Source organism: Natrix helvetica (genome assembly GCF_964273705.1).
Source record: "Natrix helvetica genome assembly, chromosome: 1".
Taxonomy (NCBI): domain Eukaryota; kingdom Metazoa; phylum Chordata; class Lepidosauria; order Squamata; family Natricidae; genus Natrix; species Natrix helvetica.
This window is the reverse complement of record NC_138548.1, coordinates 95,372,067-95,385,624: the sequence shown is the minus strand read 5'-3', so window position 1 is coordinate 95,385,624 and position 13,558 is coordinate 95,372,067. Positions and strand designations below refer to the sequence as shown.

At 38.0% G+C, this 13,558-nt stretch overlaps 1 protein-coding gene across 2 annotated transcripts in view; it reads right to left on the bottom strand.

Annotated features, from left to right (window-relative positions):
- Positions 1 to 13,558, bottom strand: part of BBOX1 (gamma-butyrobetaine hydroxylase 1) — a 39,238-nt gene that overhangs the window by 4,131 nt on the left and 21,549 nt on the right. For both annotated transcript variants that reach the window (XM_081938334.1, XM_081938335.1), the window contains exons 5-6: positions 9,449 to 9,647; positions 1,610 to 1,715 (exon numbers count right to left, since the gene is read on the bottom strand). In XM_081938334.1, the coding sequence (XP_081794460.1) occupies positions 1,610 to 1,715; positions 9,449 to 9,647 (305 nt within the window). The remainder of the gene's footprint in view (positions 1 to 1,609; positions 1,716 to 9,448; positions 9,648 to 13,558) is intronic.

Sequence of the window (13,558 nt, the reverse complement as noted above, 5' to 3'; positions counted from 1 at the left end):
TGTCCGAATGAGTACAAGGTTGCTTATCTAAGGAATAACAAATAATACATTTTATGAACCAGCAGAACAGTGGTGGGATATGACCGGTACGCCCCGGTACGGGAGTACCAGTGCCTGCTGGGAACACCAGGTACCGTTCCGGTACAGTGCTCCGGAGGGCCCACCCGCCCTCCTTACATGTATTTGAGCTGATCGGGGCTTATGCGCACGGCGCCTGCGTAACACTCCGCCAATGGGTTGTACTTTTCAGAATTTACAGAATAACAGAGTTGGAAGGGATCTGGAACGGTCTTCTATTCCAACTCCCTGAGGAAATCCTATGCCATTTCAGATAAATGGTTGTCCAATCTTCTTAAAACTTCCAGTGTTGGAGCAGTCACAACTTCTGGAGGCAAATTGTTCTACAAATTAATTATTCTGTCAGAAAATTTCTCCTTAGTTCTAGGTTGGTTCTCTCCTCGATTAGTTTCCATCCGTTGCTTCTTGTCCTGCCTTCAGGTGCTTTGGAGAATAGGCTGACTTCCTCTTCTTTGTGGTAACCACTGAGATATTGGAACACTGTTATCATGTCACTCCTAATCCTTCTTTTCATTAAACTAGATATATCCAATTCCAGTAACTGTCCTTTATATCTTTCAGTCCCCCAATCATCTTTGGTGATTTTCTCTGCACTCTTTTTTGAGTCTCAACATCTTTTTTACATAGTGGCGACCAAAGCTGGATGCAGTATTCCAAGTGCGATATTATCACGGCATCATAAAGTGGTATTTTACACTTCACATTTTCTTGATTCTATCCCTCTGTTAATGCAGCCTGAATGTTTCCTCTTCATTAGAGGCACAGTCACCTATTACTATCTGCATTTCATTAATCAGTTGTCTGTTTTTGGACTTGGAGAGCTTAACGATTAGATTTCCTGCAATAAGTGTCTCAAAATTGGATTATTATGATGTGCTTTGTGAACTTGGGAATAGTTCAGCGCTGCAATTAGTTCAGAAAACACTAGGAAAATGATTAAGCATGTCTAAGTTCTACTGTGTTAATGAGCCAACTTCAAGATGTTAGTGTTAATTCACAAATCTCTAAACAATTTGGAATCCAATTAACTCAAATAATACAATTGTTTATGTAAACATTCTGGACCTTCAGGAGAGGCTCTATGTTCATGACACAGTTGTAAACTGGGTCCTATGGGAAGTTCTGCCACAGATGCCAAAGTTGGTGTCTTTTAAATTTTGTTTGAAAACACTTTTTTTTAAATGCTGGTCTTCCCTGAATAAAACTCATGGGCTCCCAGCTTCTGCTCTGGTGGCTTTAACCATTATATCAAACTGGCTCTCGTACAACATAATGCATGTCTAATCAAAACATTTCTATTACTATACTATTGGCACCAGTGGTGGGTTGCAATTTATTTCTCTACCGGTTCACTCGTATGTGCACGCGTGCTCACGTGACGCTTCTGTGCATGCACAGAAGCATCCGGGTGGGTGGGTGGAGTCTCCTGCCGCTGCCACTACCGGTTCGCCCGATCTGGGGAGAACTGGCGGAAATCCACCTCTGATTGGCATCCATTTTACCGCTGCTTTGTTTTTTATGTTTCTCTTACCCCTGGTGGAAATTGTAGAACAGGGTAATCGGTATGAAAACTTAGCTTCTCAGTTGTGTACGCCACGTTGTTGGCATCCAATTTGTCTTGCACTTGCCAAGTAGGCCTTTATAATGAACAAGAAATGAAAAAAACAAAAGTATAATAATTTACAATAATTAAAAATCTAGATGCAAATTATACAGTTCCAAAAACCGAATAATCCCAAAATTAATATCCACATTAAATTATCAATGTCTCACTGTTTTTTTTCATTTTATTAATAGCATTTATTAAACTTTTTAAAATGCAGCTAATCATTGTTTGAGATGGGGAGGATAATTATCGCGATCACAGGTGACAGAGAACAGAGAAAGATGGCCTTTGAATAATCCTCCTCCTCTTCTTATTCTTATTCTTCCTTCTTCTTTTTCTTCTTCTTCCTTCCTGCAAAACTGCTCTTTCCTTTGGGGGAAAAGCAACTAATAACACATCTGGAAAGGAATGTTCAGATCTGAAATTCCCTTTTCCGAAAAATAATATCCCATAAGCTCTTATTTGTATTCATCCATGTAAACAATTAACTGGCAATGCTTTGCATCGCTAATGACTATAACAGTTTATTTGTTTTTCTTTATTGAACACTTGAAGCAGATTCCAATTTCGAATTGGCATGCTAAAGGATGCCAATGGACAGATAATAACCAATTCCAAGAAAATCCCAAAAGATGAAAGAAATATACTGAAATACTTGTACATTTCTCAATATCCAGCATACTTTAGAAAATACTTCCTCTTTACAAGAAATTCTAATACTAGAAGACCAAACCAGTCATTACATCCAGTCATTACCAAATCAGAAGGCTACAGGCCACAAAAATATAACAACTATCCAAAAAATTAAAATAAAAAAATCAATAAATATTTTATGATGATATGCCAAATAAATTTATAGAATGGTATAGATTGGAAGATGTCAATCTACATACTGGAATATAGTAATGTGATGTAACAGAGTGTGCAAACTACTTAATGTCACATGCTAGCAAAATAATGCTTAGGATCATCCAATACAGATTATAGCTCTATGTAGAAAGGGTTATTATCTGTCCATTGGCATCCTTTAGCATGCCAATTGGAGGTTGGAATCTCCTTCAGTGTTCAGAAAAGAAAAAACAAACAGAGTCATTAGTGATACAAAGCATTGCCAGTTAATTGTTTAGGAAAGGGTTAGAACAAGAGATATTACAGCTGATGCATGTTATATAATTGCAAAGTCAAGGAAGACCCCCCAAAATATGTTAGCATATGTATTGCTCTGATTATAAGAAAGGTCCTTGATTGTGTCAGCCACATCATGCTGTGGAAGGTGCTAGGAATCTCACAACATCCCGTTGTCTTCATGTGAATCCTATATATAAGTGAGGAAAATGGCCAGAACAAACTGGCTCTGGGTTGGCAAAGGAACGAGAAAGGCTGTATACTTTGAGAGAGGCTGACAATATGAATTTGAAGTAAATCTACTCCTAGTTTAGGGATTATTTAGCAACCATTTGTAAATACAATGGTAATAAATGATAATTAAAAAAATCATTTCCCAAGCTTGCTAACTTGGAAAAGGTCTCTTTAGGGAAGTGCTCCACTGCAGAGAAAATCATCTCAGGAAGAGGTAATTTGCTTCAGCAATCTCTTTGCCCTGCCAGGGCCTTCACTAGCAACGGCTTACAGATATATAAAGTTCATACTGTACATTATTCCATAATTCTGTAATAATTCTTTATTGAATTAGGACAATTCACTGGTTTTACATGCCATGTTAAGCCATGAATCAGTTTGTACAACAAGGTAAGCTCAGTCAATTTACTGATCGAAGTTTAAATTAAGGATGGATTTTGATTTAGTAGGCTACAATGATCAATGACATTCATAGTAATTATAATGCAAATATGTTTGCATTGATTAATTTCTGACCCTTTCATTTATAGGGTCATCTATTAGTTTATTACTTGAAAATATTTTACATTTGTCTTATTCAAATGCTTCTTAAATTTCTATAGTATTTGTCTCTCTTTTAGATATGAATGTTACTCAGATGACAGCTATAAACTAAACATGGCATAATTGTTTAAATTTGTTTCAAAGATAAATAAATTCCTTCTAAAAAGATTATTTAAAAATCTATTAAATTCATAATCCATCCTTATTTAAAGAAATACATTAACAACTAGAATCTTTCTGGCTTAGTAATTAATATTTGGATGTAAAAAGGATTCTGATCATTAAAAAACATCCTCATATACTGAAGAAATTAGTTTTGAATACAACAAAATATTGTGCTCAACTAGATACACAAAAGATTTTGTACACATTGATAAGTGCTTGTGTCTCCCCCCCTTAAAACTAGCCATCTTCTTCTTCTTCTTCACAAAACAAAATTTCTGAAATTTCAGATAAAGTAAGTATGAAACTTTTCACATCTGAAATGCTGTAATCTCAAAGCATTGATGTGTAACGGGTACTACTGTAGTCATATACATCAAGTGTGTCTTCCACAATCATCCTTTTTGGAATGATTCCCCTGAAAGTCCAATCAAGGGAAAGAATGAGAACACGATTGCCTGCATCTTGACTCATGCACACAGATACAAAATCACACCAAAGGTAGAATGCGACGATTTCACCTTCAGTGTTCGCAAGACATTTTTAAAAGCAATAGAATTGCATGTTGCAGCCATTGAGCTTCTTCTCAATAGCAACACATGTCTGCCAGCCAACAGAGACATGTGTTCAGAAATCATGAACAAAGGACACAAGCCATGTTGCATAGAGAGATTTATGGTACAACAGAATTACAGAATGGGTATTAGGGAGCTATCTTATTTGCATTCTCCAATGGATCAGTTGGAGGTTACACTGATGGCTCAAATCTCAGTGATCTGAGACAGGTAAAATAAAATGCGGCGTGAGTGAGCTACAAATTCTTTGAAGGACCCAGGAGCAAAAACAACATAATAAAGCCGCTGTATAAACATGGCAGTGATTAACCTATTTTCCAAAGCACCCGAAGGCCAGACAAGGAATAATGGACAGAAACTGAACAAGGGAGAGATTCAACCTAGAAATAAGGAGGAACTTTCTGACAGTAAGAGCAATCAACCAATGGAACAGCTTGTCTTCAGAAGTTGTGGGAACTTCATCACTGGAAGCTTTCAAGAAGAGACTGGACTGCCATCTGTCAGAAATGGTGTAGTGTCTCCTGCTTGGGCAGGGAGGCGGGGTGTTGGCTAGATGACCTACAAGGTCCCTTTCAACTCTGTTAAATTTTTCAGTAAGTAAATAAGAGGAGAGAAGGGAAAGAATTTGAGAGGAGCTTCTTTTGCTTCCTTTACTCATCTTTCTCAGACTGCAAAAAAGCTGTAATTAAGTCAGAAAAGTTTTAGAAAGCCGTATCATGGTTTAATATTAACCAGACACAGTATTCCATTTTCTACTCCATTTTCACCTGAATGCTTTGCTTTGATCCAACATAGAAACAAACTGCTTGAAACAGCTTGTTCTTTATTATCACTCGTATCTCAGGGCGGGCTGAAAAACTCTTGAGCCATATGCAAATTAAAATATGAAATCTGGTGAAGCAATTGCCTTGATTTTCAAACTGAACAAATACAAACATTTTGGACAGGGCATCAGATAGATCCAGCGCCTAATGTACCTTACGCAGATAGTCATGTATTGTAGCATAACTAAAACCAGAGAAATATCTTTTAGATCTAAAAAGGTTTCAGTCAATATGCCACAGTTAAAAACTATACAAGCATGCAATCTTCAACTAACCTTTATCCATAACAGAATAATGACTCAAGGTTGGACAGGATTTAGTACAGAAAGTCGTCCATGGTCCAAATATCGAACCTCATCATACTGAAGATGGTATGAGAGACACTAAATTACAGCATGGTGTTTGTATGCAATTTTTAGAGGCTTACAACATTGTCATGGTACACAAATATTAAAAAGTTCTCAGCAACTTCCTCTTCCTAAAGGAAATTAACTTGTGTAATTACTATACAACTGAAACTTCAATTCTACCTGACGAGATGTAAGATATAATTTTCTGGAATGTCTAAAAAAACTTCATCCCCCTTCCTGAAACTTTAAATTTTAGCCCTTTTAACATCACTCTATTTTATGCTGTTGCACACAGACTTCATTCAGTGCATTTTGCTCCTCTTGTCTTCCCCACCCTCTTGGCTAATCCTCTGCCAAACATTTCCTGCTTAATTCATCACATATTCACTATCCATTACAGTCAACTGGCAGAGATGATTTTTCCAAACCACTGCTTTGCTATTTTTAACTCGCAACAAACTTTTCTATTGAACAAATATTAACTTGCTCTTTTGTGGGAATTTCAATATAGCTTAACTTAGTTGGTTATAGTCAATTAAGCAGTTAAACTATGTTGTAATTGTTTTTTTTCCTCCCTCTATCTCTCTCTGTGTGGGGGGGGAGGGCGTTGTATGAATGAGACAGATAGACATACTGGATAGAATTATAAAATAAATAGTATATTTTTCTCTAAATGCAAGGAACGATACAGTAAAAATGATCCTTCCTTCCTTTTCCTCCCTCCCTGTGCTAGGTTTATTTGTCTAGCTTGATATGTTCTTTTTAAAGTTAGTAGACATGGCACATCCAGTGCCAATGATTTTCTGCTGGAACATACTGACTTATTCTCTACTTTTGAGAGTGTTTTTCATTGCAGCTTTGCCCACTAGCATTAAGGGGTGGCCTAGAGTAGTTCCATGGGAACTGTCACTGGGGAAAGGCCATTGGCAAGACAACCAGGTGCTGTCATCCTTGTGACCTATAGGCAGAGGACTAAGGTACACACTGGTTGGTCTTGACCCCATGAACAGCAGTGGGCTACCTTTTGCTTTGCCATTTTACGCAAGAATAAGGAAGTGCATTTGGTGGGAATTGGTCTTTCCACACATCATCCTTAGTGAAAACGTGCAAACCAGTATCTTCATTTCCTGGAGAGCACATCTTTCAGTCTTGGCCACTTTTACAGAGGCACAATTGAGAGTGTTTTAACAAATTGCATCACTATTTGGTTTGGTGGTAGCAGTGCCTCAGATAGAAAGCCCATTCAGAGAGTGGTAAGGACAGCAGAGAAGATTATAGGAAGCTCGCTTCCCATTATTCAGGACGGTGCTTACAAGTGCTATGTGCTTAGACCTCAAAGCATTGTTAGAGATCCCACACACCCACTTTACAGTCTGTTTCTGTTGCTCCCCTCTGGGGGAGGTTTTGAAGTATTTCTAGCAGGACTTTCAGATTCTGTAGCAGCTTTGTTCCCTATGGTATCAGTCTGGAAAACCTGCAAGATTTGTTTCTCTCGCCATGTACATGTATACACCTGAACTAGACTGTGTTGTTTTTCCATGTCATATAATATATGTGGGTACATGCATAATTACGTATGTATGTATGTATGTATGTATGTATGTATGTATGTATGTATGTATGTATGTCTCTTCCTGGGTCAGCAAAGCAAACATCTCCCCAACCTGGTGAGTTTTTCCCATCTGCAGGGACCACGAGGGATGAAGTGCTAGGGGCCCAAAGGGAGGGACCATTAAAATATAAAGATAAAGAAATCACCATTCTAAAGCAAATTCCGAAAAAAATAAGGGGAAAAAAGTGGAATTATTCCTCCTTGTCAAAGAAATTATACAATAAAGGAGTTTGGTTTAGATGGTTATTGCCAGAGGGAATGTTGATTTTTTGGGAGGGAAACAGAATCAGAATTAATACAGTGGAGGAGGCTGAAGCCTTCATTAAAAAACATAGTTCTCTCCTAGAGGACGAAAATAGGGGAGGTGGTGAAAAAGGTAGTAAGCTGCAAGATATGAAAGAGGAGGGGGGGCTGTGGCTCCACCTGGGGACAGGGAGGAGGGAGCAATATCGAAAAGGCTCATGTCACAAAAATAAATGTATTTGAAATACTATGATAATTTTGATATACTAGAAAGTGACAAAGAAAGAGATGATTGAATATATGGATGATATAATGTAAAACAAGATTCTGTTTATGCTCATGTTTTATACGTTGTTTTTAACATTGTAAAAATTGTGAGATTTGGGGGGATTTCTACCACTAGCATGGGAGCTGCCAAAATTTTCTTTGTACCCTTTTTACCTTTCCCTATAAATGTTCAAAAACCAATAAAATTCTTTTTAAAAAAAGTCACACAAAATAGTCTTGGCATTTCTACAAGACTCTGCTGAGAGAGTTAAACATACTTGTGACTGTGACTGATAAAAAGTGTTTTCCTGCATAAGCCTATTTCTCAACAAACTGGAAATTATGTTTCTACTTCTAATTAAACAGTCACATTTCTGAAGGATATTATCAGCATTTAAAATGAAGCTTCCCATAACCCATATTAACCATAGCAACAAATTCTGAACAGATGTCTACAGGCTGCTTTAAGATTAACAAGAGAAATAAGTTGAAACATAGGAAGAACGAAGTAGCGATAAGACACCATGGCTGGGAAATCAATGGCCCTGAACAGAGATATATAATCAGTTTACACGAAGTTAGACTTCTGAAGTCTAATACCATTATTGCAGGTGGAGAGCTTAAATGATGGATTTAATTCCTTCAAAGGAGATACAAATTTTATTAATAATCCACAGGGCCTCTTTTCACCATTGGCTGGTGTGCTAATATGCACATATTGGGAGAAATGAGACCTTACCCTAATTAAAGTACATTTGTTTTTAATTATAGCCAGGATACAAAATGGGAAAATGAAAATGTCAGTTTGCTAATCTATGGTACTTAATGACCTCAAAATGTTTCCAATTATAACTTTCATTAGCTGAGTCTTGCAGGGCAAATGAATCAAAGATTCTGGGATTTGTGGGAAACTGGTTCTAAAACTTTTTACTGTTAACTATAGCACTGCGGGTTAAAATGTTTACATTTATTCTATGCCAAGAATTGGTTCACCTGAAATTTTAACACCATGATTTACTTTACATCATGTGCAGCAGTCTGCAAATTCTATGTGACTGACAAAATCTTTTTTGTATGCTTCCTGGATCTCCCAAAATTATATTGCTAAATTTCAAGGGCAAAGGGCCAAGAAACAGTTTCCTGCTGTTTCACATCTAAAACAAGACAAAAATATACTATAAACCTGCTTGTAGGCTTAATACACCAATATCCAATTAATAAATGGAAATAAACATAGCTTTGCTATTATCTACTAGTTATCTAGATTACTACAGCTCAAATATGTTAGTCATAGCCAGATAAGGAAGGTCTTGCTCTCTGCTTTTCTGCTTGGGTTGGTTGTGAGGATATTAAAAATGTTTGATAAAGATTAATCACAGCTTAACTCAAACTTCTGCTGATGGCAATGGTAAGATAAATCATGATATGAAGTTGCCTTGTTTCCAAAAAATTCAAATTTGTCATTTTTTTCCCCAATCAAAACTGGTAAATTGCCATTAATTAAAATGGACGTCCTAAAAATAATTTCCAAATCTTTCTTAACAGTTGTCCTGGAAGATGCAGAGCAATATAGGATTCTTATCTGTTTGGCTGTTGTTAAGGTTAAACCATGGTTTGTGTTATACCTGAATACTGAATATTGAAGCTGTCTCTGGACCAATTGAAATGCCTTTAACTCTACTAGGATCTTTTCTGGTACTAGCAATACCAAAAATGTGAAGAAAATGGCAACATAATATTTATATACATTTATTCTTCCCCACCCCAAAAAGTATATGCTTAGACATGGCAGACAAAGCCGCATCATTTTTAAAAATGTAACAACGTACCCATAAAACGTGAGGCGAAGGAAACCAAGGCGCTGTCCGAGCTTCAGAATTTCTCCCTGTTTGATAGCAGCTCCCGTTAGAAGCACAATTCCCACCTTTTTAAGGGTAACCAACCACTTGTATGCACTTTCATCCCTGTGCAGTACCTCTTCAAAGTCCATAGTAGGGAGCTCAAGATCAGAACCCCAATACTGGCGCTCTGCAAAAGAAATATATACATCAATTATTATGAATTATTTTATTATAAAGAATTCCATTTTATTCTATACTGATCAGACTGGAACTTGGGTTTTGTGTTCAGTTTTAGGTATCATACTATAAATGCAGACAGACTGGTTCCGAGAAGATCAAGAGGGAAGAATCAGTGAGCTAGGCGTATGAAGGGAGACTGAAGTCATTGTTAATATGTACACTTGACCAGAGGAGACTTCTAAATCCTAAAATGCTGTTAGAAAGATTGAAAACATCTTTTCCATCTTTCCATAGAACAGGAGGCAAAATAATATATTCCAGTTATAGGAAAATAGATTATAGGTCAATATTTTTTAAAAAAGAAACAATTTGGTAATGGAAGGAATTACTCAGACAACCAGGTTGTTATGTAGTAAGACCTTCCACTGCGGATGAATAGCCACTGACCTGATGTGCATCCCTGAGACATAGAAACATAGAAAACTGACAGTAGAAAAAGACATTGTGATCCATCAAGTCTGCCCTTTGAGTTTTTTTTTCTTAATTTATGTATTTGTTATTTTTAATTATCTTTATTTTTAATTAATTTATTTTTTAAAAAAAATTGTCAGATGAGAGCTGGGTAAGCTTCGAGGGAGATTGCCCGGCTCACAGTTATGCCCATCTGGGTTTTGAATCCAATACTAGCTGTGCTTCCAGGGAGAGGATGGAATGTTAGTTGTTATTAAGGAGGTCTCGTGAACCTTTAGCGGTGCTGTTTTGCAGGTCACTGAATGTGTGATTCTCTGGTTGAAGCTCTGTTGTAGGGAGCACTTGGACTTGTTGCTGATATACTAGCTTCCTTGCTGTGTGGTAATATTCCTGCTTGATCTGGTACAGTTCATCCCCAGGTTGGTATGGAAACCTCAAGCCTTTTTGTTCTTAGGGACTTCAATCCCCTCCTAGGTGAGGTTGAATCTGGGTTAGCTCATGAGTTGACATCTACCATGGTAACCATGGAGCCAACTATATAATTGAAAGCTTGACATAAACCAGAGATCATACACTAAATCTGTTTTTATTTCAGGGCAATGTGGATTTGGCTCTTGAGGATGTTACAATTAATCTTTTGCCATGGTCAGGTAACTCCTTAATTTGTTTTTTAGCCTACTGGAGTTACCTCATCCAGAAGGAAAATAGGACCTATTACATTGATCTACCACAGACTATAAACCCTGCTGGCTTCCAGAAGAAGCTTGGATTTTCCCACCCTAAGGATCTGATGAGCATTTTAGCTGAGTCTTTGATCACTGTCTGTAATAGGGGTCTTTGGCTGAATTGCTGCCCTACGGCCTCTTATTGTTTGCTGATCCTGGAGAGGTGCCTAGAACTCTGTTGGAGGAAGATGAGGAACAAATTGGAGCACAAATAGGATCCCATATGAGCAATCACATTGTGGTAATAAGAGTAGCAATACATTATTTTTCTACTCTTATCATGTCCACAAATAGTCGCCCAGGTTCCCTTTTTTAAAAATGATCCATACCCTGCTGGGAAAGAATGAATTACAGGACCATCTGCAGAGTCACTGTGAAGAATAGTGCCAAATAAAGTTATGGGGATTGACTTGGAGCTGAACTATGATTTTGTGAGTCCTGATGAATGATTGAAGCAAGGTCTTATGTGAGTAGCTGAGATGAGTTTGAGCCTTTAACTTTTGAGTTACCCCCGCAGGAGGTAAACAGGATCCTTGGATTGGCTAATATGACTACAAGTTTATTATAACCATGTCCCTCCTGATTGCTTAAGGCTGTCCAGAAGGTGACATGAGGAAGGGGTATTGAGTCCATTCAAGAGGCTTTGCTGAAACAAAAGTTGTACTGGATAATTTTCATCCCATTTCCAACTTTCCTTTTAGGGAAGGTTGAAAAGGTGATTAGGTTGTGATTAAAGAAAACCCTGGTAGAAACTGATTTATGTGAACCCCTTCCAAGCAGATTTCAGGCTTGGATATAGTACTGAGAAGTTCAGGTTGGTCTTGTTAATAACTGCTTTTGATGGAGTCAGAACAGGAAGAGTGCATCAATAATTTATCTGATGTTTTCAACAACATTGGACATGGTATCCTCCTGGTCTACTTACACAATTTAGGAATGGAGACACATCCCAGTCTTTTACTTACTATCTCTATGGTTGGGTTCAGTTGGTTTGATAGGAGGGAAGAAATCAAGTCCAAAGCCTCTAATGTCTTCTGTTTAACGTTTATCATTGGGTGAGGACATTCATTGATTTGTGGTCATATGTAATCAATATGTGGATGATACTTAAATGTACATCTTGATTCTAGACTATTTGAGAAATACTGGAGATGGTTGGAAGGAAAAGGTTCAAGCACATCCTTGACAAAATCTAGTACTATTTGGGTTTTAGACCCCATAGAGATGGGAATCATTCATCTTTAATACTTGACAGGGTTGCATTGCCCCCTTCAGAACTGGTGCATACTTTGGGGTCTACATGGACTCATAGTGCTCAAGGTAGCAGTTTGGCTATGAAGGTTTTCATTTAAGTCCATCTTGTGTGCCAATGATGTCGCTACCTGGACTAGGAGTCTTTTTAGATCAGCACTCACACATTGTATTATGGCAATGTGCTGTAGTTGGAGGTACCCTTGAAAATGCAGTGGCGTAGGTAACTAGGGGCCTTCCATATTGTACTCACCTAATGCCTTTGCTTCATGAACTGCACTGGTTTTTAGTAGACTCTGGGTGCAATTCGAGTATTGCTTATTACCTGTCAAGTTCTTCACAGCATTTATGTAGTTTCTGCTCAGATAGTATAATCAGAAATAGTAGACATGCTCCTGTCTTCTTCAAGAAACAGTAATCTAATGGGACATAAGAAATGTGCTTTCTCAGTCATAACACCTGCCCTCTTCAGTACCTCCCTCATTGAGTTTTATCTAGTGTGAACTCAGGTCGGGGGTGTCCTGCCGTGGGGGGAGGCTGCTGAGCGTACGAGTCAGAATGCAACGCCTGGGAGTGCTGCTGACTGAGACTCCCGGCCAGGTGCAGAACCCTTTCAAGAGTCCCAGTGACATTTGCTACTTGCAGGAGCAGACCGTCTACAGTCCCAGCGCCTTCCGTGCCACCCCACCCATGGGGAGCCCTGGGCAATTCATGTGCTCCATTGACGAACTGGCCCTGATTGACCTAGTGGAGATAAACTCAGAGGACATCCACCGCCAGGCCTTCTATCTCAGCCAGACCAGGATTGACAGTGTGCACTCCTTCTTTTAAACAGCCTTAAAAATTTGTGTTCCCTCCAAGCCTTGGATTACAGTGTTTGGCGGGTCCTGTGTATTTTTCCATTTGGAATGGTTGTTTTTCGCAGGAATTTGGAAATAGTCATTATAGAATTGGACTGCTTTAAAAATGTAATGGAAGATTAATAAAATAAATGCAATAAGAATAGTAATTCTTTAGTAGCACTCAATTACAAATAATAAAGACTACAAAGGCAGGCTGAAAGCAGCTGAGTAACATTGCATGATTATTATGGAACAAGTCCTGTTCTGAAAGTTAGTGATGAACAGACATAAAAAGAACTGGCATTATTGAACAAAATAGGTCTATATATTAACTCTTGTGTAGAACTAGCTGATTTCAAAAGAGCAGCACCTCAACAGTGATAAATTATTCTAATGTGCGAAGAATCTAGTCCACATGAAAGAAACCATATGAATTGTGGTGGAACAGTCTCCCCACTAAAATTTATAGGGCCCCTATACTTTTGGCCTCTCAGAAAGCCATGAAGACCTGGTTCTTCACTCAGAAAGTAGGCCAGCATGTGAATTGAGACCAGCATATATGCAGCCAATGTGAGGTTGTTATGGTGCTTTGGATAGTGTGATGGGATTTAATTTTGGGATGTTTATGC